This window comes from Phyllobates terribilis, unplaced genomic scaffold (genome assembly GCF_046119375.1).
Source record: "Phyllobates terribilis strain yellow unplaced genomic scaffold, ASM4611937v1 Scaffold_1__5_contigs__length_1240528914, whole genome shotgun sequence".
NCBI lineage: Eukaryota > Metazoa > Chordata > Amphibia > Anura > Dendrobatidae > Phyllobates > Phyllobates terribilis.
In genome coordinates, this window is record NW_027362761.1 from 379,507,973 (window position 1) to 379,531,287 (window position 23,315).

General features: G+C 38.6%; 1 protein-coding gene across 2 annotated transcripts in view; it reads left to right on the forward strand.

The window, feature by feature from the left end:
• Window positions 1-23,315, forward strand: part of SUSD2 (sushi domain containing 2) — a 356,158-nt gene that overhangs the window by 221,685 nt on the left and 111,158 nt on the right. For both annotated transcript variants that reach the window (XM_073676401.1, XM_073676400.1), the window contains exons 20-25: window positions 1,796-2,064; window positions 3,323-3,466; window positions 7,254-7,409; window positions 8,301-8,549; window positions 8,805-9,071; window positions 9,689-9,865. In XM_073676401.1, coding sequence (XP_073532502.1) covers window positions 1,796-2,064; window positions 3,323-3,466; window positions 7,254-7,409; window positions 8,301-8,549; window positions 8,805-9,071; window positions 9,689-9,865 — 1,262 coding nt within the window. The remainder of the gene's footprint in view (window positions 1-1,795; window positions 2,065-3,322; window positions 3,467-7,253; window positions 7,410-8,300; window positions 8,550-8,804; window positions 9,072-9,688; window positions 9,866-23,315) is intronic.

The following is a 23,315-nucleotide window of genomic DNA, read 5'->3' on the forward strand; positions in this document are numbered from 1 at the left end:
AGACCCCCCAAGGCACCTATCCAGATGCATAGTGAGCACTTGGAACCCCTAGGTGCTTCACAAATTGATTTGTAAAAATGAAAAAGTGAAAAAAAAAACACTTTTTCATTTTTACGAATCAATTTGTGAAGCACCTGGGGGTTCCAAGTGCTCACTATGCATCTATATAGGTGCCTTGGGGGGTCTAGTTTCCAAAATGGGGTCACTTGTGGGGGAGCTCCAATGTTTGGGCACACAGGGGCTCTCCAAAAACAACATGGCATCCGCTAATTATTCAAGCAAATTTTACAATCAAAAAGTCAAATGGCGCTCCTTCCCTTCCGAGCCCTGCCGTGCGCCCAAACAGTGTTTTTTCCCCAAATATTGGGTATCTGCGTGCCCAGGGAAAATTGCACAACAAATTTTGGGGTCCATTTTTTCTTGTTACCCCTGTGAAAATAAAAAAAATTGGGTCTAAAGTAACATTTTTGTGAAAAAAGTTAAATGTTCATTTTTTTCTTCCACATTCCAAAAATTCCTGTGAAGCACCTGAAGGGTTAATAAAGTTCTTGAATGTGGTTTTGAGCACCTTGAGGGGTGCAGTTTTTAGAGTGGTGTCACTTTTGGGTATTTTCTGTCATAAAGACCTCTCAAAGTGACTTCAAATGTGATGTGGTCCCTAAAAAAATGGTTTTGTAAATTTTGTTGGAAAAATGAGAAATCACTTGTCAACTTTTAACCCTTATAGCTCCCTACCAAAAAAATATTTTGGTTCCAAAATTGTGCTGATGTAAAGTAGACATGTGGGAAATGTTATTTATTAACTCTTTTGTGTGACATATCTCTCTGATTTAAGGGCATAAAAATTCAAATTTTGAAAATTGCTAAATTTTCGCCAAATTTCCGTTTTTTTCACAAATAAACGCAAGTGATATCGAAGTAATTTTACCACAATCATGAAGTACAATATGACACGAAAAAACGGTCTCAGAATCAGGGGGATCCGTTGAAGCGTTCCAGAGTAATTACCTCATAAAGTGACAGTGGTCAGAATTGTAAAAATTGGCCCGGTCATTAACGTGCAAACCACCCTCGGGGCTTAATGGGTTAAAAAGTTAGATATTTACTTCAAAAGAAGAAAATTTAGTCCCAAAGCAAAACTTAGAATAGGCCCCTAGCTCTGACAAATTTACTGTAGTTGTCTTAAATTAAACTTCATTCATTCTTCAATTTTGCATCATATCTGTATAGGGATTAAGCTCCATTTTTTCTACATAGAGGTCAAAATCCCCTGCTTCTGTTATGCAATCTAAAATCAAATGCTGCAGTCTGTAGCCACCACTAGGGGGTGCCCATTGCATATGGATTAATACAGCTACTCTATAACTCTACAGTAACTGTTTGTTAATCTCTATGCAATGAGCCTCCCCTAGTGGTGGCTACTAGTAAAACTTCATGACTGTGTTCAAAAGTAGAAGCAGCGTTTTAGTTTCAGGCTTTTGTCACCAATCATGAATACATTTGCCACTGATCAAAGAAGAGGTTTTATTGCAATCTGATAAACAGTACATTATTGAACAGCAATTGAAAAGTAATTTATCAGCGACTTTAAATCAAACCCCCCCTAAAATAGAAAAATGTAGATCTAAGAATAGGTGAATTGATCTTTTCCTGACCTATTTAAGCTACATTTAAAATTATAAATCTGCATACATTTCCATGAAACCTATGCACTTATACTGAATGAATATGGAAAACTATCTAGTAAAAGAAAATGTTATTAATGCTGTATATAATTTACTTTTTTTCTCCCCAGTCCTGAATATGCAGCAGGACAGCAGTGCTGCTATGATGAAAGTGAAGTCCAAGTCCTTACTAGTGATTCAACAGGAGGCAGCACCCCAGATCGAGGTCATGACTGGGGGTCTCCACCATATAGAAAGCCTCCTAGAGTACCTGGGTTCTCCCACTGGCTATATGATGTGATCAGCTTTTATTACTGTTGTCTTTGGTCCGATAACTGTCAGTACTACATGGAACTCAGACCATCCAGTGACTGTCGCACATACAAGCCCCCAAAAGTCGGTGAGTTATAATACAAGCTGCATCCCTCACCCCGACGCGCGTTTCACCTTGCTTCTTCTGGGGGCATTTTTTACTTCTTATTTTTTGTCATTTTTTTGATACCAATAAAAATATTTTTTAATATACATCCTCCTTTTCACACTTTTTGATTTTGGATTAATTTCTAAAAATCTATGTACATTGAAGTGTTTATAGTGACTAAAGTTTTTTGGAATAATATGTATACTATTTATTTTATTAAGTAGCATAGGTTTATGGAGAAAAATTTGAGCTTTTGGCAAAAGTTTAGAGAACATAATTATTATTCGAACGTGTGCCTTACATATGGAAAGTAGAACAATATGTTTGTATATACAAAATAAGATGGAGGCTAGAAGCATTTATTTTGCTTTTCATATAAAACATAACTAACTGATATATTACATTTATTTGGGGCATAGGCAACACAGTTTAGTTTTCTAAATCCATATCGCCATCTAGTGGAAAATAAATATATTGCATGTTTAGTGTAAAGTAAAACATGCAGTGCAGTTGGTGCTTAAATGTAATGTATGTAATAAAATGAAAATATAGCTGGAAATAAAATCTGGCAATTTAGGAGTAATAAAATTCAAGTTTCAAATTACGTTACAGATTTATCACACAGATGGTTCAGCAAATCACAAATAAATGACTTTTCATATAGTACATTCTTGATTTTCTGTGGCAAACAGACCATTCATCTAATATGACTATTTAAAGGGGTATGCCCATCTCCATGATCCTATCCCATTATGCATTAGGTGTAATAATAATGTTAGCAAATGCCTCCAATTAAAAATGTAGTATAGTTCTTCTGATTTGCTATGTTGCTTTCCCCATGTGCAGGGCATTGCAGTAGCTTAGATATCCATGGTTATCCATGGTCAATATATGAGTGGTCGTAACTTAAGAATACCTAAGCTACTGCAATGACCTGCACATGGGGTAAGCGAGACAATAAATCAGAAGAACTATACTATATTTCTAATTGGAGGTATTTGCTAATATTATTATTATTACACCTGCTACATATTAGGATAGGATCTTGGAGATGGGAATACCCCTTGAACATATAAATTCTAAATACTGGGATCATTTACGACTTAAACACCTGTTGGTGAATCCTAAGTCTCTAAAAGGAATAGGTTTCAACAGACACGCACACCAACAATATGCAATGCACCCTGCAATCAATGAATGCATGATTGATAATATCAGTTATTTGGATTTGTTGCAGCGTCAGCCTTCGGAGATCCCCACTTTATTACTTTTGATGGGCTCAGTTACACTTTCAAGGGAAAAGGAGAGTACACAGTGGTGGACTCTAGCTATAAGTCTCTCCTGATACAGGCTCGGACACAACCTGCTATACATGCAAATGGTACGTATCTAAAGGGTAAAATATTTCTGTAGGTAAGAATCAGTTGTGTAACTTGAAGCTCATGGGGCCCAATTCAAAAGCTGTAATGGGGCCCCCATTTATTGCAAGTCTTTAATAGTATTGGTCTTTTCATATAGGTAAAGGGACTTTTTGAGCCCCTTAGGGTCCAGGGCCCGGGTGCGATTGCAACCCCTTCACCTATTGTAGTTACGCCCTTGGTAACAATAAAGGCTTCTAGATAGGAATCAATTATTTATACTCCATATTCTACAGAATTCTACACATTTATTCCTTTCTGAATAAGGGTTTAATTCTTACATTTCTACAACCCCTGGCAAAAATTATGGAATCACCGGGCTCGGAGGATGTTCATTCAGTTGTTTAATGTTGTTGAAAAAAAGCAGATCACAGACATGGCACAAAACTAAAGTCATTTCAAATGGCAACTTTAGGGCTTTAAGAAACACTAAAACAAATCAAGATTAAAAATGTGGTACTCAGTAAGGCTAATTTTTTTCAGACCAAGCAGAGGGAAAAAATTATGGAATCACTCAATTCTGAGGAAAAAATTATGGAATCACCCTGTAAATTTTCATTTCCAAAACTAACACCTGCATCAAATTAGATCTGCTCGTTAGTCTGCATTTAAAAAGGAGTGATCACACCTTGGAGAGCTGTTGCACCGAGTGGACTCACATGAATCATGGCTCCAACACGAGAGATGTCAATTGAAACAAAGGAGAGGATTATCAAACTCTTAAAACAAGGTAAATCATCACGCAATGTTGCAAAAGATGTTGGTTGTTCACAGTCAGCTGTGTCTAAAATCTGGACCAAATGCAAACAACATGGTAAGGTTATTAAAGGCAAACTGGTAGACCAAGGAAGACATCAAAGCGTCAAGACCGGAAACTTAAAGCAATATGTCTCCAAAACAGGAAATGCACAATGAAACAAATGAGGAACGAATGGGAGGAAACTGGAGTCAATGTCTGTGACCGAACTGTAAGAAACCGCCTAAAGGAAATGGGATTTACATATAGAAAAGCTAAACATAAGCCATCATTAACACCTAAACAGAAAAAAACAAGGTTACAATGGGCTAAGGAAAAGCAATCGTGGACTGTGGATGACTGGATAAAAGTCATATTCAGTGATGAATGGCGAATCTGCATTGGGCAAGGTGATGATGCTGGAACTTTTGTTTGGTGCTGTTCCAATGAGATTTATAAAGATGACTGCATGAAGAGAACATGCAAATTTCCACAGTCATTGATAATATGGGGCTGCATATCAGGTAAAGGCACTGGGGAGATGACTGTCATTACATCTTTAATAAATGTCCAAGTTTACATTGATATTTTGGACAGTTTTCTTATCCCATCAATTGAAAGGATGTTTGGGGATGATGACATCATTTTTCAAGATGATAATGCATCCTGCCATAGAGCAAAAACTGTGAAAACATTCCTTGAAAGAAGACACATAAGGTCAATGTCATGGCCTGCAAATAGTCTGGATCTTAATCCAATTGAAAATCTTTGGTGGAAGTTGAAGAAAATGGTCCATGACAAGGCTCCAACCTGCAAAGTTGATCTGGCAAAAGCAATCAGAGAAAGTTGGAGCCAGATTGATGAAGAGTACTGTTTGTCACTCATTAAGTCCATGCCTCAGAGGCTGCAAGCTGTTATTAAAGTCAGAGGTGGTGTAACAAAATACTAGTGATGTATTGGAGTTTTCTTTTGTGTGTTTGTTTTTCATGATTCCATAATTTTTTCCTCAGAAATGAGTGATTCCATAATTTTTTCCCTCTGCTTGGTCTGAAAAAAATTAGCCTTACTGAGTACCACATTTTTAATCTTGATTTCTTTTAGTGTTTCTTAAAGCCCTAAAGTTGTCATTTGAAATGACTTTAGTTTTGTGCCATGTGTGTGATCTGTTTTTTTTCAACAACATTAATCAACTGAATGAACATCCTCCGAGCCCGGTGATTCCATAATTTTTGCCAGGGGTTGTATATGGGGTCCCCTGGGTATTATTAGAAGTAGAACATGATTACAAGTGTGCAGAGATACCCACACAAATACCGTCAGTTTTCTGAATATTTTGTGTAGATAGACTTCATAAAGGAACACTGCAGAGTTTCCTCCAACCTTCAGATTTTAACATGGAGACAGGGTAGGAAGTGATCTTTATTACACAGCTGCCTTAACTTTTAGTGTTCAGTAAAATGAACATTATTGATAAAGAATACATTTTTATATAGTTTTCTATGATCAACCTGTAATCTAGCATATCTAGTAATCCAAAACCCATTAGATCTCATTAAAGAGAGTTGTTTTGGCTCAATATAAATTTCTGCAGCGTCTCTATAGAACATGAGAGAAGTGGATAAGAAGCTAGTTAATATGTATATATATCACAAGCATGGAAATCGTCTACTTGCGGTCAGTTGACAGCTCGCTCAAACTGGAAATCGAGGGGAATCCTGACAGTGTGCACATTGTACACTGACTTTTTGACAATTTGAAACACTTACAGTGACTGCAAAAATTAATGTTTAGACACCCCTCTAAGTGTATGTGCACACGATATCTTTTTTCAGGTGACATTACTGGTTCAGTATTTTGCAATTTCGTTTAACCGCTTTAGGGTTCCGAAACCTTGATGTGGTTAAAAGAAGTAGCATATTCATTGTCTGGGCGACTTCTGCTAAGAAGCAGCTTGCCACGTTTGTAGAAATTACAAAAGTATGCAAAAGACAATGGCAAATCCACCCGCAAAGCCCCTTCAGGAAATAAAAAACACCGGCATTTCCCTGAAGCAGCTTTGCCTTGAAAAACTCGTCTTATAAACGCCGTGTGCACATACCCTAAGGCTACATCAAGGTCATTTTACTGCAGAGTACAGATGTGTCTTTCCTTACCACAATATTGCCCAACATTTTATAATATGCTCTCACTTTATGTCTAAGCGTTTTGTGATTTGCAGCTTGTAAAGAGTTTTGCTATATGTTGGGATATAGTATTGATTTTTTTGTGAGAATCCATAAGTAAATTCAAGACCAACACCTAAATTCAAAAAAAGGTGAGGATGGACACAACTTTACAATCGCCTAAACTTGTTATTCCTTTATAGGGGTTTTCCTACGAACAAAAGCACTTTTAATCAATATTTTAATTAATAGATCTTTGAATAATAATAACTTCCACACACCCATTTAACTTCTTAACAGCAGCAGAAAGGAAAAAACATGTATCATAACTCACCTTTTAAATCCACTGCTGCTTCAGCGCATCTGCCCTTTTCCTGCCATGATGATGTGATGACATGATGATGACTTGTCCTGCCATGATGATGTGATGTCAATGTACATGCACGCCACAGTCAATCATTTGACTCAGCAGTCTTTTGCCATAAATTAAGGTAACACAGCTGAGGTCAGGGATTGACTGCTGCGGTCAGGTGAGGAAGGATGACTCGCCACCACTAGTGGACATGGATACACAGACCAGCAGAAACTACTACAGTTTTGGTGCTGGACCAGCATGGGATTTTTGGTTATATATTTATGGCTGTTGTTGAGGAACTTTTTTAAAATCTCTTTTTTAAAAGACCGCTCCTTTACGTTGAGAAGCCTAGAAATTAAGATTTAAAGTATTCAATTTCTAATTAAAATACAAACTTAGAAATCTATATCCCTTAATCTCCTACAAAATTAAGTATTAATATTTTTGGGTAACTGAACAGAATCAAACTATTCACATGCATGCTTTTTCCACTGAAGGTTCCACCACTTCAGTCACTGGATTTTCCTCTGTGGCAATGAAAGAGGGGAGTTCTGATGTTATTGAGGTACGTCTAACTGAAGACTTAGTAACGCTAGAAGTACTTCTAAACCAAGAACTTCTACGCTTTAATCGGACATGGATAGACCTTAAGGGTAAGTTTATCTGATATTATAAATAACTAATACAATGATTGCTATATATACCGATCTAACATAACATTACAGCTATTGAAAGATAAGCGACTTTGACAAAGGCCAAATTGTGATAACTAGATGTGTCAAAGAATCTCGAAAATGGCTGGTCTTGTGGAATATTTCTAATATTCAATGGTTAGTACCAACTAAAAGTGATCCAAAGAAGGACACCAGTGGCAAAGGCCACAAATTGCTGAAAAGTTAATGCTAGCTCCGATAGAAAGTTGTCAGAACACATAGTGCATCTCAGCTTGGTGGGGATGTGTAACTGCAGACTATTCAGAGTTTCCATGTTGACCCCTATGCTACACAGGACCTTGGAACAATTGGACAAAGTAGCCTGGTCTGATGAATCACATTTTCTATTACATTATCTCTTCGATTTGTTAATACGGGCATTGTTTACACTGTTCTTGATGAGGAGAAGTGCTGGAGTCAAGTGCTCCTGATTCATGAATAGGCGCATGCCAGTGCATGAATCGGGACCGTCAGAGAAGTGGCATGCACTGCATATGGGATCCGGAGTAATGGTGTGTGTATGAGATCCAATTTTATTTTGATCAGCCATAGACTTGAATAGGCGATTTTTATCTGACATACGTAAGAATCTGGTGCAGATTCAGCCCATGAAAAAATTGCTCATCTGAACAATCCTTTTGAATAACATTGACCTTACAGCGGTCCATGGGATGTCAGTTTTGCACTCAAATCAAAAATACCCTCATGTGAACTTCGCATAAGAAAGACCCAACTATAATTTAGACAAAAGAAAACATGTCTAGACATCAATAACCTAATGTTCTCCACACAGTGATAATATGTTTAACCTTATGTCTGTTCTTTTGAAAGGTGTATTTCTGTTTTACGGAGCCAACAAAGGAGTGACGGCCATGTTTCCTTCAGGGGCTGGGGTAGAAGTAAGAGGGAGAGGAAAGTTCCTGAGTATCAGTGTCCTTCTGCCAGAGGAGTTCATGAACCAAACACAAGGTCTTATGGGAGTCATGAACAACAATCCAAACGATGATTTTACATTAAGAGATGGAAGAGTATTCTTGACAAATTCGACTTCAGAAGAACTTTTCCAGTTTGGTGCTGATTGTGAGTTCTAGCTATATTAAGAGAGTAGACAATAATTATTATACCATTATTATTATAGTTTGTATAATCTTATTATAAGTCTGTTAAATCTTCATATATGTAATAGATAATGTAATAAATGTGTTTTATTAATTCTTACAATTTACTGGCTATATAAATATGTGGCTAAATATTAAATTCAAAAAGTTACCAAAGAAATTTCTTTATATTGAGTTATAAATAAAGTATTTTATTGAAGCGTTGTGTTCATTCTAGGGGCAGTGACCGATGGCAGCTCGCTCTTCACCTATGACTCATGGTGGCTGATTGAAAACTATCAAGAAAAGCATGACACCAATTTCTTACCCACATTTTCTGTTCAAGAGGATCCTAATGATCCATTTACTGAAAATATGAAGAAATTATGTGGGAGTGATTCTTTCTGTAGATTTGATGTGCTCACAACTAGAGACCTCGAAGTGGGATTTGCAACTTTATTGTCACATGATAGCCACAAAAATTTAGTGCAGAGCCTACAACCAGGTATGGGAAAAATATTTATTCTGTAGATGACATTTCAGCTACGAGTATATGTAAAACAGATTGACATCTACTTTCTGTTAATCCATCGATCCAGCATCAATGATCCTGTAATAAAATGTCTTTAGGGAATTAGATTGTCAGTGTAACATCTCTTAGTAAAATGTAGGTCATGACGGGTCACATGGTAAATTATTAGTATGATCTATAGTAGTTACTGACTTACTGGAGACCATGTCAAATCAACTTAGAGCGTATGTATGCTGGAACCGTTGGGTCTACAATGGAACAACAGCATATGTTGTCCACCGCTATGGAACAATACAGTAAATCCTAAATCCCGTTTGAGATCATCACATTTAAAAGGGTTGGCCATATATGGGGACATTTTTTTTACTTAAATACATGTATTTTGGACTAAAAATCATTTTTGAAATTGGGTTTCATTAAAAGTTTTGCATTTTATTACAAATTGTTGCCAAATGTCAAACGCAGTATTAGTGCAGACCCACCGAGCGACAAAGGCAGAGGTAGTAGTGGCATGTTCAGACATGGATGTGACCGCTATGTTTTATGTACGATGTTACTAACCTTGTGATATTATCTTTCATTTATGTCAGTGATCTCTTGTGGCTGGTTAGAGCCCCCAAAAAATGGGAAAAAGGAAGGAACTAGCTACCTGAATAATTCTGAGGTGAAATTCAGCTGTAATAATGGATACATGCTGGTCGGACCATATTCCCGCAAATGCCAAGCTGATGGTACTTGGAGTGGGCAGTCCAGTCAGTGTGTAACAGGTACATGTAACCTCTTGTTTGTTTTTCATCTTATTTTGAAGATATATTAGTCCAAAGTAGAAAGAAGTGGATAGCGCTCACTTATTTTGAAGATGTTTTTATGTTTCTGCTGGTGATTTTTATGGTCTATTTCCAAGATTGGTAACTTTGAGGAACCTGTCCTATTTTGTTTTGCTCTCTAAAGAACTTACTATGCTCTCTTGTTCCCACAAAGAACTAGTATTTTAGTAAGTGAATATCCATGTGAGGACTAGAACATGGGTCTACTATACTGACCATATTCTTGTCTTTGGTTAAGCAATATTGACATTTTTAGAAATGATGCATAACTTCATGTTCTGGAGTGTTAATGGTGAAGGGAAAACATTTAATATAAAAATCGACTACCCAAGATTCTAATTCCCAGCCCCCAAATCAAAAATAGTAAAATAAAAAGAGACCATTTGGTATAAAGTATTTTCACAACTCTTAAATACTGAAAATTCTACACAATTTTTATGTCAAAAAGTAGATGAAGATGGTGACAGTCTATAAAATGAGTTAGAAGTCTCTAGCCTTTGGTTTCAACATAGAATGCAATCCATAATTTTTCTTGATTTCATCAGTGTCCTTCTGTATAGGTGTGTAAATGTACAGTAAATGATAGGTGTGTCATTCATGCTTTGGGCAAGGTACATTTTTGATAAACAATAATCTGTTTTGTATTACATACAAGCAGTTCTTTGAATATTGACTAAATTGTATTTTTTTTACACTCATTTACTACCTAAATTTTTGGTGGGTAAGTCCACATTCACATTATGTTTTCATGCCTGTTCTACAATGCATTAGGTGGGGCGTTTACTTAAATAAACAAAAAAAGGCATTCAATAACGTTGGACTCCATTTGGCCTCTTTTATAGTGGTTTCTATCATTTTTGCTGGACACAGTAGTGTAGTCTACCACACTATTAAGGGTATGTGCACGCTATCCGGAGCCGCTGTGGGTTTGATGCTGCAGACTTATGCAGCGTCAAACCCGCAGCGGCCAGATGTTACAGCATAGTGGATAGGATTTGTGGAAATCCCATGTCCACTCTGCGTCTGCGGATCACCCGCAGCATGTCAATTTTTCTGGCGGGGCCGCATGCGGGCTTTCCCCATAGACCTAACCTCTATGAGGAAAGTCCGCATGTGGAAAAAAAAAATGGTGCCGCTCATTAGCATATTGTGCGGCTTATCCAGAGTGTCGGGGCTGCAGCAGGCTCTGGATGGTGGGAACGTAGCCTGAGTCTGTCCAAAAAGACAGACACATCTGGAAAGAAGGTGAAACGGAGATCGAATAGATATAATGGGGTAATATCAGAATAGTGTTATTCGACTATTCAGATATAACCTCCCGACGGAGTGATGAACAGGCAGCGGAGTGTAATATGAGTGCTGCCTAAGGGAATGCTTTAGAAATGGATGCTTGAATGCTCCTTTTATGTTACTTAAAATACTATTTTGCACTCACCAATGCTTTTGTATAGTTTACAATTACACTGCTAGACTTCTATTACACACACATTTTTGGGTCATTAGGACATATAAAAACACGAGTGTTCTTTTTTCAATAAAATTTTTCTGCAATTTTTTCTGCAATTTTATAGCATTTTCAAATAATGGGTATTAATGCCAGCAATTTTTGAAATTGTTTGTGTTTTTTCCTTGCATTGTTCAAATTTCCCAAAAATTACGAGAAAAATGACACATGAGAAAATGCAAAAAATGTTTGCAGTGCAGTTAATATTTCACTATAAATCCGACAGAAAAGACAATTAAAATGTAGCTAATAATACTACTACTAATAATATAATATAGAAGCACCAAAAAAAATTGGTAAAAAACAGTATGTTTGAGGGTCCTTATAGTGATTAGTAAAGGCTAAATGTAAATATACATAAATGACAACTCCCAACTTACAGCTCCTGAAACTAATTTATTTACCCAGAACATTTATAAAGTAGAGTACACAGACATTACACATATCAGAAGATTCTTTTAAGGTGAACCTTCCCTTTAACCCCTTGAGAACCGGGTGATTTTTTATTTTTTTCTTTTCTTTTTCCAAAAGCCAAAACATTTTATTTGTCTGTCGCCATAGCCGTATGAGGGCTTGTTTATGTAGTATGAGTTATACTTTTGAATGACACCATTCATTTTAGCATATAACGTACTGAAAAATGGTAGAAAAAAAATCCAAAAGTGTTAACATTAATTCTACATTATAACAAATTACAGGGTGTAAAAGTCAACTGGATAGAATAATAGATAATAATGAGTGGAGGTAAAATATAAGAACTGGTGTTTTGCAATGAATTGAACCTTTTTGGAACTATGCATCATTTTACACATAATAAGAGCAACATTCATCAAAGTAAATGATAAATTGTTGTCTCTGGATTTCTTTAAACACATTTAGTGGTGTCTGCCCCCCACAAGAAGCTTGCAGCTGTCCCCTCCGCTCAGGCAGTGGGCTTAGAGATAAGCCAGGCTTGGCTTTACATTAAAGACTGCTCTGTGTCACTCATCCATGCTTCCACACATGGGACTAAGCCTTCATTTCTTAGGAGCTGGCCAACCCTAAATGTTCCAAACTTGTCGCGTGGCAATGAGTTGTGGTGAAGTGTCTTCTATCGAGTGGGTGACAGAAGACCTGCTAAATAGTAGATTCTTACAGGTGTAATGCAGCAACTGCCTAGTTTTTGATTTGTGATCTATATATAATTGAGCAATGAAGATTTCAACCACTGAAATACCCCTGAACTGGTAGCAAATTAAGCTCTATAAAGTCTTCAGCGTCTCCTGTAGAAACAACGCACACAGAATGTGGTATGGTGTACGAAATCCAGTAGAACAAAAAAAATACTATATCTGTATGCTTAAGACATTAAAGGGGTTTTCAGTTTCCAGAAAACCCATGACCCCAGGCGCAATTTGTTTAAAAAACAAAAACAAAGTGTGCTTTACTCACTCTCATTGAGTCTCCGCCACTGGAAAAACATGAGGGGTGGGCACCACCCATATAGTATGGAAAAAATAGGTGCTACAAACCCAAATAACAAATAAAGTAGGTACAGCAACACACACGCAAAAAAAGGAAAAAAAGGTAGCTGTATAAAGCGGGTCATGCACACTGAACATTTAGTATAGTTTATTAAGTGAATCATTACAAATAATCTATGTGGCAAAAAATTGTATTAAAAACATTTTTAAAAAATGCAGAGCAGCGTCATATCAGATGGAAAAACCGGCATCATAGAAAATACAGGATAAAACATACTGTGTGAAGTGCCAAGTGCAAAGAAATTGTGTGCAATATAAGAAGGTCCAAGATATTAGAAAACAACATGTAAAGTATACCGATAAATAATATAAAAATAAATGAATACCTGTATAAATGTGACTTCCTCAGAGCTTCTGCTCTGAACGTGTATATTAGAATCTAATGTAGATCGGAGGCTCTGCACATGAATGTACATTTTCAGAGCACCTCCCCCACTGTGACACTGACTACCCTAGTCCAAGATGGCGCTTGCAAGTACTTGGCGTCTAATGCACAGGTGCGATCATGTGCACTTCCTCTGTAGTGCATTGAACCTGTTACTATGTTGCTACTATGGGAAATAATTAGACATTGGGTTATTGTAACTTTGTCATCAATCGGAACATACTGAACATGTAGACTAAGGAAGCTTCTTTATTTGCACTTTTTAATGTAATTCTATGATCTGTTTAAAAGATAATATGCTGATATGTACTATTCACTAGTAGATTATCTTATTTTGCACTTATTAAAGGGGTTGTCCGGGACTTTAGCATTGATGGTCTAGCCTTAGGATAGGTCATCCATGTCTGATCGATAGGGGGTACAAGCATCCAACACCCCTTCGATCAGCTATTCCCAGTGTCGGCTGTGGCTGGAACTGCTCAGTTATGGTGCACAGCATAGCTCCGTAGACTTAATACTGGCCGGGTACTGCACATCCGCCACCTCTTCATATCAGTAGGGTGGTGGATGTACAGTACCTGCTGCGGCCACTATTCCGCTGATGGAGCTGTTAAAGTCCCGGACAACCCGTTTATTTATATTATTGCACATTGGCCTCTTAATTGTCTTTATTGGACATCTATTGGGATACATACACAGAGCGTTACATAAATCTTGTCTGAACATCTTGTTTCTTGAGAAAGGTTCATTGTGTATGAGCTGTAACATTGCATTGGACTTTATGGGCTAATAAAGAGTCCGTCTTTTTTGCACATTATTAATATAGGAGTGCTGCCCTATTTTTGTCGGTTAGATATGTAGATAAGTATAATAACTGCAGTTTACATACAGTGATTTAATATATCCACTACTGTGAAGATATTCTGCTATACGGGGACTGATGGATTAGGTTCTAACTTGGTTCTAATTGCTGCTGATTTGTTGCTTGCCTTTAGTATATACTGTTAGGCCGGTTTCTCACATCAATGAAATAGATCATTCTCACATCTGAAGGCCCAGACCAACCAATAGGTCTCCTGACCTGAGCTAGCTGCTTTACATTGGACTATAAAGGCTATAGTGCGGGAGCTGGTGGGCAAACAGGTTGGGACACCCGGTGGTCAGACCAGGTATTTCATTGTGAGAACAGTCCAAGATTTATGACTTTTTTATAGTACAAGAGTGCCCCAGGTGGTGACCAGGCCCTTCATTTATTGAAGTAGGTATCTTTTTTATTAAATGGCACAATGGGAGCTCAATAATTGGCAGTGCACTTATCATTAAAAATATTCAGTATATATTTTGTATTCTTTGACATAATCCCCCAAAAAATGGAAGAGGTTCCCTGCGAGGTCAATTCCAAAGTTCAGACTTCCTCTATTACTATAATTAGATTAATAATACAAATATGCAGTAGTACAGTGTGAATAGTGTTGGTGATAAATGCAAATCTATTTGTAAAATGTGCAAAAACCTTTTTAAGCAGAAATAGTAGCACATATCATTTACGCTACCAGAGTCAAACTATAAAGTCGACCTTTTCTATGCTGTTTTTATTAGGGGACAATGCAATCTAAATGCTACTATTGTCCAAATGAATCTGCTGAGTGGCATTGCCATAGAGCCAGGACAACTGGAGGAGCGTGTGACAAGTCTCCCAGCTATGGGTACACACATTACACCTCATTAGTAAAGCACTGGAAACATCCGTCACCATTTATATGCAAGAAATATTACTACTGTTTATAAACAGCTGCAGCTGCCATAGTGTATGAGCACTGGGTACAAGCGCAGCACTGTGCCTCTTGTAGGACATAGGTGCAGGTCATAACTGAAACAGCCATGAGTGTCAATATTTTCCATTATTAATTAGTGCATAGAAAGCAGTCGTCTCTATTCATCATTGTCTAGCAGTGAACTCCTATATATAGAGAACCGGAGCTCAAGAACTCCATTAACTCGAGAAGCAAAGGCCCCACTCACTTTATAAGTATGCATTTGTAGTTGAGGGCAAGTCTACAACACTAGAAATAAAATCCTAAAAATGAAAAGATGCAATAAGAGGACTCATTGACACCTTCTTATGGATATTTTCATTGATCTTAATATCTCTCAGTTAACTGTGAATTCTGTTAATGGTTATCCAAAATGTAACTTTAAAAAAAATAGTTGCAAATGTTTTTTTTAAAAGTAAGATATACTCATCTCTTCTTTGACCCACAGATCCAATGCTGAAGTCCACCTTGCATATGACCACTGCAGTCGGTTATTATTTGCATCATGGCTCCCATCGTTTAGCAGTAATGTCAATAGTGCAGAACATAACTACTGCACCACTGATTGGCTGCACAAAAAAACAAAAAGTGGGTGACATGCCGAAACATCAGTGATAGATCTGAGGGTATTCTGCTTAAAGAAGTTGTCCAGTACTTTTTTTTATTGGCCCAATGTATTTAGCATGTGGCCATAAGTCTTTTTGTAAATAACTTTAGTTGTATGTATTGCCTGTGAGTGGCGCTATCACTGGCCGCTCATAGGCATCACGTTACCCTCGGCTGCAGCCGGCTCTGACATCCGCTGATTTCACATCAAGTTCCGGTCACTTTATTACACTGCATGTTCATCAGAAAACCTATAGGTTGTTCACCTAAAATGAGTTTTTGTTGATTTTGGCGCTGTGTATTTTCGCTGCATCAAAAACACGACATATTACAAGTTCTGGCAAAGCAGATGGGATTTATGGTAATCTCCTGCCCTCTGTGCTTCTTTTTTTATTTGGCGTAAACTGACCTGCGGTGCATGTTTCAAATCCACAACATGTTAACTTCTCTTGCCTATTTTTATGTGCAGATTTTTCTGCAGGTAAAAAATGCATATGCGTTTTTAGTTCATTTCCTCTGTGGAAATGCATCAAAAATGCACGTAATGCACACATGATGGTGCCAATAAAGTTTTGTCAAAGCCAAATACCAGGAAGTATCAAAAACAAAGCAGCTTTATTTATAACATGACATACCAACAAGAGACAAAAACGGCAGTAAAAAATCATGTAAAAAAACGCAATGAAAATACACAAGTTTGTATGTAAGTATGTATGTTGATGCAAAGGAAAGCAAAAGTCCCATGAGGGCAGACACTAATAGCTCCATGTTATGGGAAAAATGGCTTACCGACTCCATACGGCAATCAGACAAGTTCCCTGGATCAGCGTCCCATCACAGAATCTAGTGCCCATAACCTGTAATATTATATTATCAAGAAAAGCATTCAGGCCCTTCTTGAATTTTAGTAATGAATCAACCATTACAACATCAAGAGAGTTCCATAGTCTCATTGCTCTTACAGTAAAGAATCTGCATCTGTGGTTATGACTAAACCTTCTTTCCTCTTCTTTGCCCAAGTTTAACCCCTTTACGACGAGGTCAGTAATAGGAGGTAGCTGCGCCCTGGGCCTTATGGGCCAGCTACGTACTATTACGCGTGCTACGATCGCGTCTGCACACAAGCGGTGTGGGGCGATCGCCGCCGGGTGTCAGCTGACTGTCACAGCTGACACCCGGTACTATGTGCCAGGAGCTGGCACATTAACCCCTGAAATGCTGTTATCGAAGTCGATCGCAGCATTCCGGGAGCAAGGGGGAGATAAGCGCCGGTACTCACCTCTTCACCTCCTCTCCAGCGTCCCACGATGTCTGTGCCGGGACCCGAATGTTGTCATGGTGACCCGTTGTCGTCATGATGACATCCTGGTCACCAGGAGGCAAGAAGTCACTTTGGTCATGCGCAGTGCGCGGCCAAAGTAGCTTCTGGTTGCAGCGCTGACAGGCTATATAGAGCACAGAGATGCTGCTGCATCCCTATGCTATATACACACGTGGTCAAAATTGTTGGTACCCCTCGTTTAATGAAAGAAAACCCCACAATGGTCACAGAAATAACTTGAATCTGACAAAAGTAATAATAAATTAAAAATCTATGAAAATGAACAAATGAAAGTCAGTCATTGCTTTTCAACCCTGCTTCCACAGATTTTTAAAAAAAATTAAACTCATGAAATAGGCCTGGACAGAAATGATGATACTCTTAACTTAATATTTTATTGAACAACCTTTTGAGGCAATCACTGCAATCAAACGATTCATGTAACTGTCACTGAGACTTCTGCACCTCTCGACAGGTATTTTGGTCCACTCCTCATGAGCAAACTGCTCCAGTTGTCTTGTGTTTGAAGGTTGCCTTTTCTAGACGGCATGTTTCAGCTCTTTCCAAAGATGCTCAATAGAATTTAGATTAGAGCTCATAGAAGACCACTTCAGAATAGTCCAATGTTTTCCTCTTAGCCACTCTTGGGTGTTTTTAGCTGTGTGTTTTGGGTCATTATCCTGTTGCAAGACCCTTGACCTGCGATTGAGACCAAGCTTTCTGACACTGGGCAGCACATTTCTCTCTAGAATCCCTTGATAGTCTTGAGATTTTCATTGTACCCTGCACAGATTCAAGACACTCCAGATGCAGCAAAGCTGTCCAGAGCATAACAGAACTTCCTCCATGTTTCACAGTAGGGACAGTGTTCTTTTCTTGATATGCTTAATTTTTCCATCTGTGTACATAGAGCTGATGTGCCTTGCCATAAACTTCCATTTTTGTCTCATCTGTCCATAGGACATTCTCCCAGAAGCTTTGTGGCTTGTCAACATGTAGTTTGGCAAATTCCAGTCTGGCTTTTTTATGTTTTTTTTCAACAATGGTGTTCTCCTTGGTCGTCTCCCGTGAAGTACAGTTTGGATCAAACAACAACCAATGGTGCAATCTGACACTGATGTTCCTTGAGCTTGGAGTTCACCTTTAATCTCTTTAGAAGTTATTCTAGGCTCTTTTGTTACCATTTGTATTATCCGTCTCTTTGATTTGTCATCAATTTTCCTCCTGCGGCCACGTCCAGGGAGATTAGCTACAGTCCCATGGATCTTAGATTTCTGAATAATATGTGCAACTGTAGTCACAGGAACATCAATCTGCTTGGAGATGGTCTTATAACCTTTACCTTTAACATGCTTGTCTATAATTTTGTGACATGCAGAAGTAGTGCTGTTGCATAGTGTGACATACAGAAGTAGTGCTGTTCGTTTGAGACATGAGACAGGAAGTGTTGTGCTCCAGAAGCATCCAGCAACTAGCGGGGTTAACACAGTCACAGGAGAAGGGGAGTGTTTTATCAGAACCACAAGGGGATTGTGGGGAAGTTGTTTACTGTCTGTCTGGAGCCGAAGAGAAAGGTGGTGTGTGTGTGTTCTTTATCTCACAGAAGCGCCCCTGCAAGTGAAAAGGATTCAAGTCAGGAGTGAAGCTAAGCAAGGGTCAGGTAGAGTTCCTGAACTAACAGTACAGAGTATTGTCAGGCAGAAAGATAAGGACTTGAAGAAATGGTGTCACAAGGATCATCTCCTTCGGCAACCCCCCCTCCATCTCACTGTGCTGAAAAGAATGCTGTGTTCATTAATGTGCCTTTGCATTAGAACTGTGCTGTCCTGTACTACTGGGAAGACTGTGAACTGCTGTGCTGCTAAGGAAACTGTACTGTTTGTCACTGGAGCCTGTTGCTCATAAGACTTAACTTGCACTGGCTGTGCGGCTTCTTATTAAATGCTACTGTTCTACCGTTTATGAGGACTTTTGTCAAGTGTGTCTGGTCAGCAAGTGAAACTACCTACATGTCTGTGCGTGAGGGTCAATACCCCTGTGTGCCTGAGAGAAGCTGCAGCACATGGTCTATGGTCACCCTGAGTAACGGTTCCCCCAGGATTCCAAAGAATTCATGTAATCTGTCTCGCCCCTATCTGAACCTAGCAGCGTGCGTGTAACAATTTTCTTTCTAATCTCCTGAGACAACTCTTTCCTTCGCTTCCTCTGGTCCATGTTGAGTGTGGTACACACCTTGTCACCAAACAGCACAGTGAGTATCTGTAGCCCTATATACAGGCCCACTGACTGATTACAAGACTGTAGACACCTGTGATGCTAATTAGTGGACACAACTTGATTTAACATGTCCCTTTTGTCACATTATTTTCAGGGGTACCATCATTTCTGTCCAGGCCTATTTCATGAGTTTCATTTTTTTTTAAATTCTGTGAAGCAGGGTTGAAAACCAATGTCTGACTTGCATTTGTTCATTTTCATAGATTTTTAATTTATTATTACTTTTGTCAGATTCAAGTTATTTCTGTGACCATTGTGGGTTTTTCTTTCATTAACCCCTTTACCCCCAAGGGTAGTTTGCACGTTAATGACCAGGCCAATTTTTACAATTCTGACCTCTGTCACTTTATGATGTAATTACTCTGGAACGCTTCAATGGATCCCCCTGATTCTGAGAATGTTTTTTCATCACATAATGTACTTCATGATTGTGGTAAAATTTCTTTGATATCACTTGCGTTTATTTGTGAAAAAAATGGAAATTTGGCAAAAATTTTGAAAATTTTGCAATTTTCAAACTTTTAATTTTTATGCCCTTAAATCAGAGAGATATGTCACACAAAATAGTTAATAAATAACATTTGCCACATGTCTACTTTACATCTGCACAATTTTGGAACCAAAATTTTTTTTCATTAAGGAGCTATAAGGGTTAAAAGTTGACCAGCGATTTCTCATTTTTCCAATAAAATTTACAAAACCATTTTGTTAGGGACCACATCACATTTGAAGTCACTTTGAGGGGTCTTTATGACAGAAAATGCCCAAAAGTGACACCATTCTAAAAACTGAACCCCTCAAGGTGCTCAAAACCACATTCAAAAACTTTATTAACTCTTCAGATGCATCACAGGAATTTTTGGAATGTGGAAGAAAAAAATGAACATTTAACTTTTTTCACAAAAATGTTACTTTAGACCCAATTTTTTTTATTTTTGCAAGGCTAACAGGAAAAAATGGACCCCAAAATTTATTGTGAAATTTCCCCTGAGCACGCAGATACCCCATAAGTGAGGAAAAAACACTGTTTTGGTGCACGGCAGGGTTCGGAAGGGAAGGAACGCCATTTGACTTTTTGATTGTAAAATTTGCTTGAATAATTAGCGGACGCCATGTTGCGTTTGGAGAGCCCCTGATGTGCCTAAACAGTGGAAACCCCAAAACAGTGACACCGTTTTGGAAACTAAACCCCTCAGGGAACTTATCTAGATGTGTGGTGAGCACCTTGAACCCCCAGGTGCTTCACAGAAGTTTCGAATATTGAGCCGTAAAAGTAAAATTTTCACATTTTTACAACAAAAATGTTTTTCAGCCTCCAATTTTGCATTTTCATGAGGGTAGCAGGAGAAATTGGTCCATGCAGTTTGTTGTGCAATTCCTCCTGAGCACGCCGATACCCCATATGTGGGGGAAAACCACTGTTTGGGCGCATGGCAGGGTTTGGAAGGGAAGGAGCGCCATTTGACTTTTTGAATGTAAAATTTGCTTGAATAATTAGCGGATGTGCCCCTGATGTGCCTAAACAGTTGAAAACCCCCACAAGTGACACCATTTGGAAACTAGACCCCTCAAGGAACTTATCTAGATGTGTGGTGAGCACCCTGAACCCCCAAGTGCTTTACAGAAGTTTATAACATGGAGCCGTGAAAATAAAAAAATCTAACTTTTTTCACAAAAATGATGTTTTAGCCCCAATTTTCTTATTTTCTCAAGGGTAAGAGGAGAAAATGGACCCCAAAAACTGTTGTACAATTTCTCCTGAGTACACCAATACCCTATATGTGGGGAAAATACAGTGTTTGGGCGCACGGCAGAGTTCAGAAGGGAAGGAGCACTCTTTGACTTTTTGAATGCAAAATTGGCTGGAATTGAGAGCGAACACCATGTCGCATTTGGAGAGCCCCTGATGTGCCTAAATAGTGGAAACCCCCCACAAGTGACCCCATTTTGGAAACTACACCCCTCAAGGCTTTTATAAAGGGGTATAGTGAACATTTTGAACCCAGAGGTACGACACAGAATTTGATAACATTAGGTCATCATATTGAATAAGTTGTCATTAGTCTTGAGCGCAAGTGCTCGCTACTTGATTTTGCATCGGATACTCAGGTATGTACCATGTATCTCGTGTGCTCGAGTGACATGCTCGAGTCCCTGCACGCATGTTTCACGGTTATTAGACACCCCAAAAAAAACATGCGGGGATCGCTCATGCATGGCAGGCAATCCCCGCAAGTTTTTTTTGACCATGAAGCATATGGGGCGGAGACTCGAGCATGTCACTTGAGCACCCGCGATACCCAGTGCATACCGAGCACCCGATGCAAACTCAAGTAGCGAGCACTTGCGCTCAACACTAGTCGCCATATCATCATCTTTTTTTTTTTTACTTTTGAAAAAAATCCCAACCCTAACCCTAGCCCAACCCTAAACCTAACCCAACCCTAACCCTAACCCCAACCTTAACCCTAGCCCAACCCTAACCCTAGCCCAACCCTAACCCCAACACAACCCTAACCCTAGAGTTTATTTTTTACGCCATTCCTCTTGCGGAATAAGTGATTAGACGACTTTATTCTTCCGGTCGGTGCGATTACAGCGATACCAGAATCATATCGGGTTTTTATGATTGACAAATGTCACACACTAAAAGAGGCATTTTTTTTATAAAATATAGTTTTCACCATTTTTTGAGAGCTATAATTTTTTCATATTTTGGCCGACAGAGTCATGTCATGGTTTGTTTTTTGCGGGATGAGTTGACGTTTTTATTGGTACCATTTTTTTACATAGTTTACATAGTTTGTAAAGCTGAATAAAGACTTGCGTCCATCAAGTTCGACCTGTTAGTTCTGTAATTGCTAAAGTTGATCCAGAGGAGGGCAAAAACCCCAAATGATTTAGCCAATCTTCACCTGAGGAAAAATTCCCTCCCGACTCTGAAACCAGCAGTCAGAATAAATCCCTGTATCAACCTACTATTTTATTTTATTTTTAAGTATATGCTGAAATCTGCCTGGTATCTAGAAATGCATCCAGTCCCCGCTTGAACTGGTGTAGTGAATCTGACATTACCGTCTCCTCACTCAGTGAATTCCATATTCTCACTGCTCTTACCGTAAAGAACCCCTTCCTATGCTGGTGCTGAAACCTTTTCTCTTCCAGTCTTAGTGAATGCCCTCTTGTTACCGTAATATCCCTCCGTTTGAACAAATCCCGGGCAAGATCTCTATACTGTCCCCTAACATATTTGTACACATTTATTATGTCCCCCCTCAACCTTCTCTTTTCCAGGCTGAATAGTCCTAGTTTTGCCAACCTCTCTGGGTATTGCAGTCCCTCCATTCCCTTTATTAATTTTGTTGCCCTCATTTGTACCTTTTCAAGCTCATTTATATCCTTTCTATATATTGGGGCCCATAACTGAGCACAGTATTCCAAGTGTGGTCTGACCAGTGCTTTGTACAGTGGAAGAACAATGTTCTCATCCTTTGCAGCTATACCTCTTCTGATACATCCCATTACCCTGTTTACCCTTACAGCAGCGGCCTGACTTTGGGCACTCCAATTTAGTTTGCTATCAATCAAGATACCCAAGTCCTTCTCCATCTCTGAATTCCCCAATGATTTCCCATTCAGTGAGTACTGGTGACTTCCATTTTTCCTTCCCATATGTATGACCTTACATTTCTCCTCGTTAAACCTCATTTGCCATTTAATGCTCCACCTACCCAGCTTATCCAAATCCCTCTGTAGGTCTGCACTGTCCTCTTTTGTATTAATTGTTTTACATAACTTTGTGTCATCTGCAAATATTGATATTTTACTATTTATCCCGTTGACTATGTCGTTAATAAAGATATTAAATAACATTGGGCCTAGTACAGACCCCTGTGGTACCCCACTAGTGACGCTTACCCAATCTGAGAATATTCCATTTATAACCACCCTCTGCCTTCT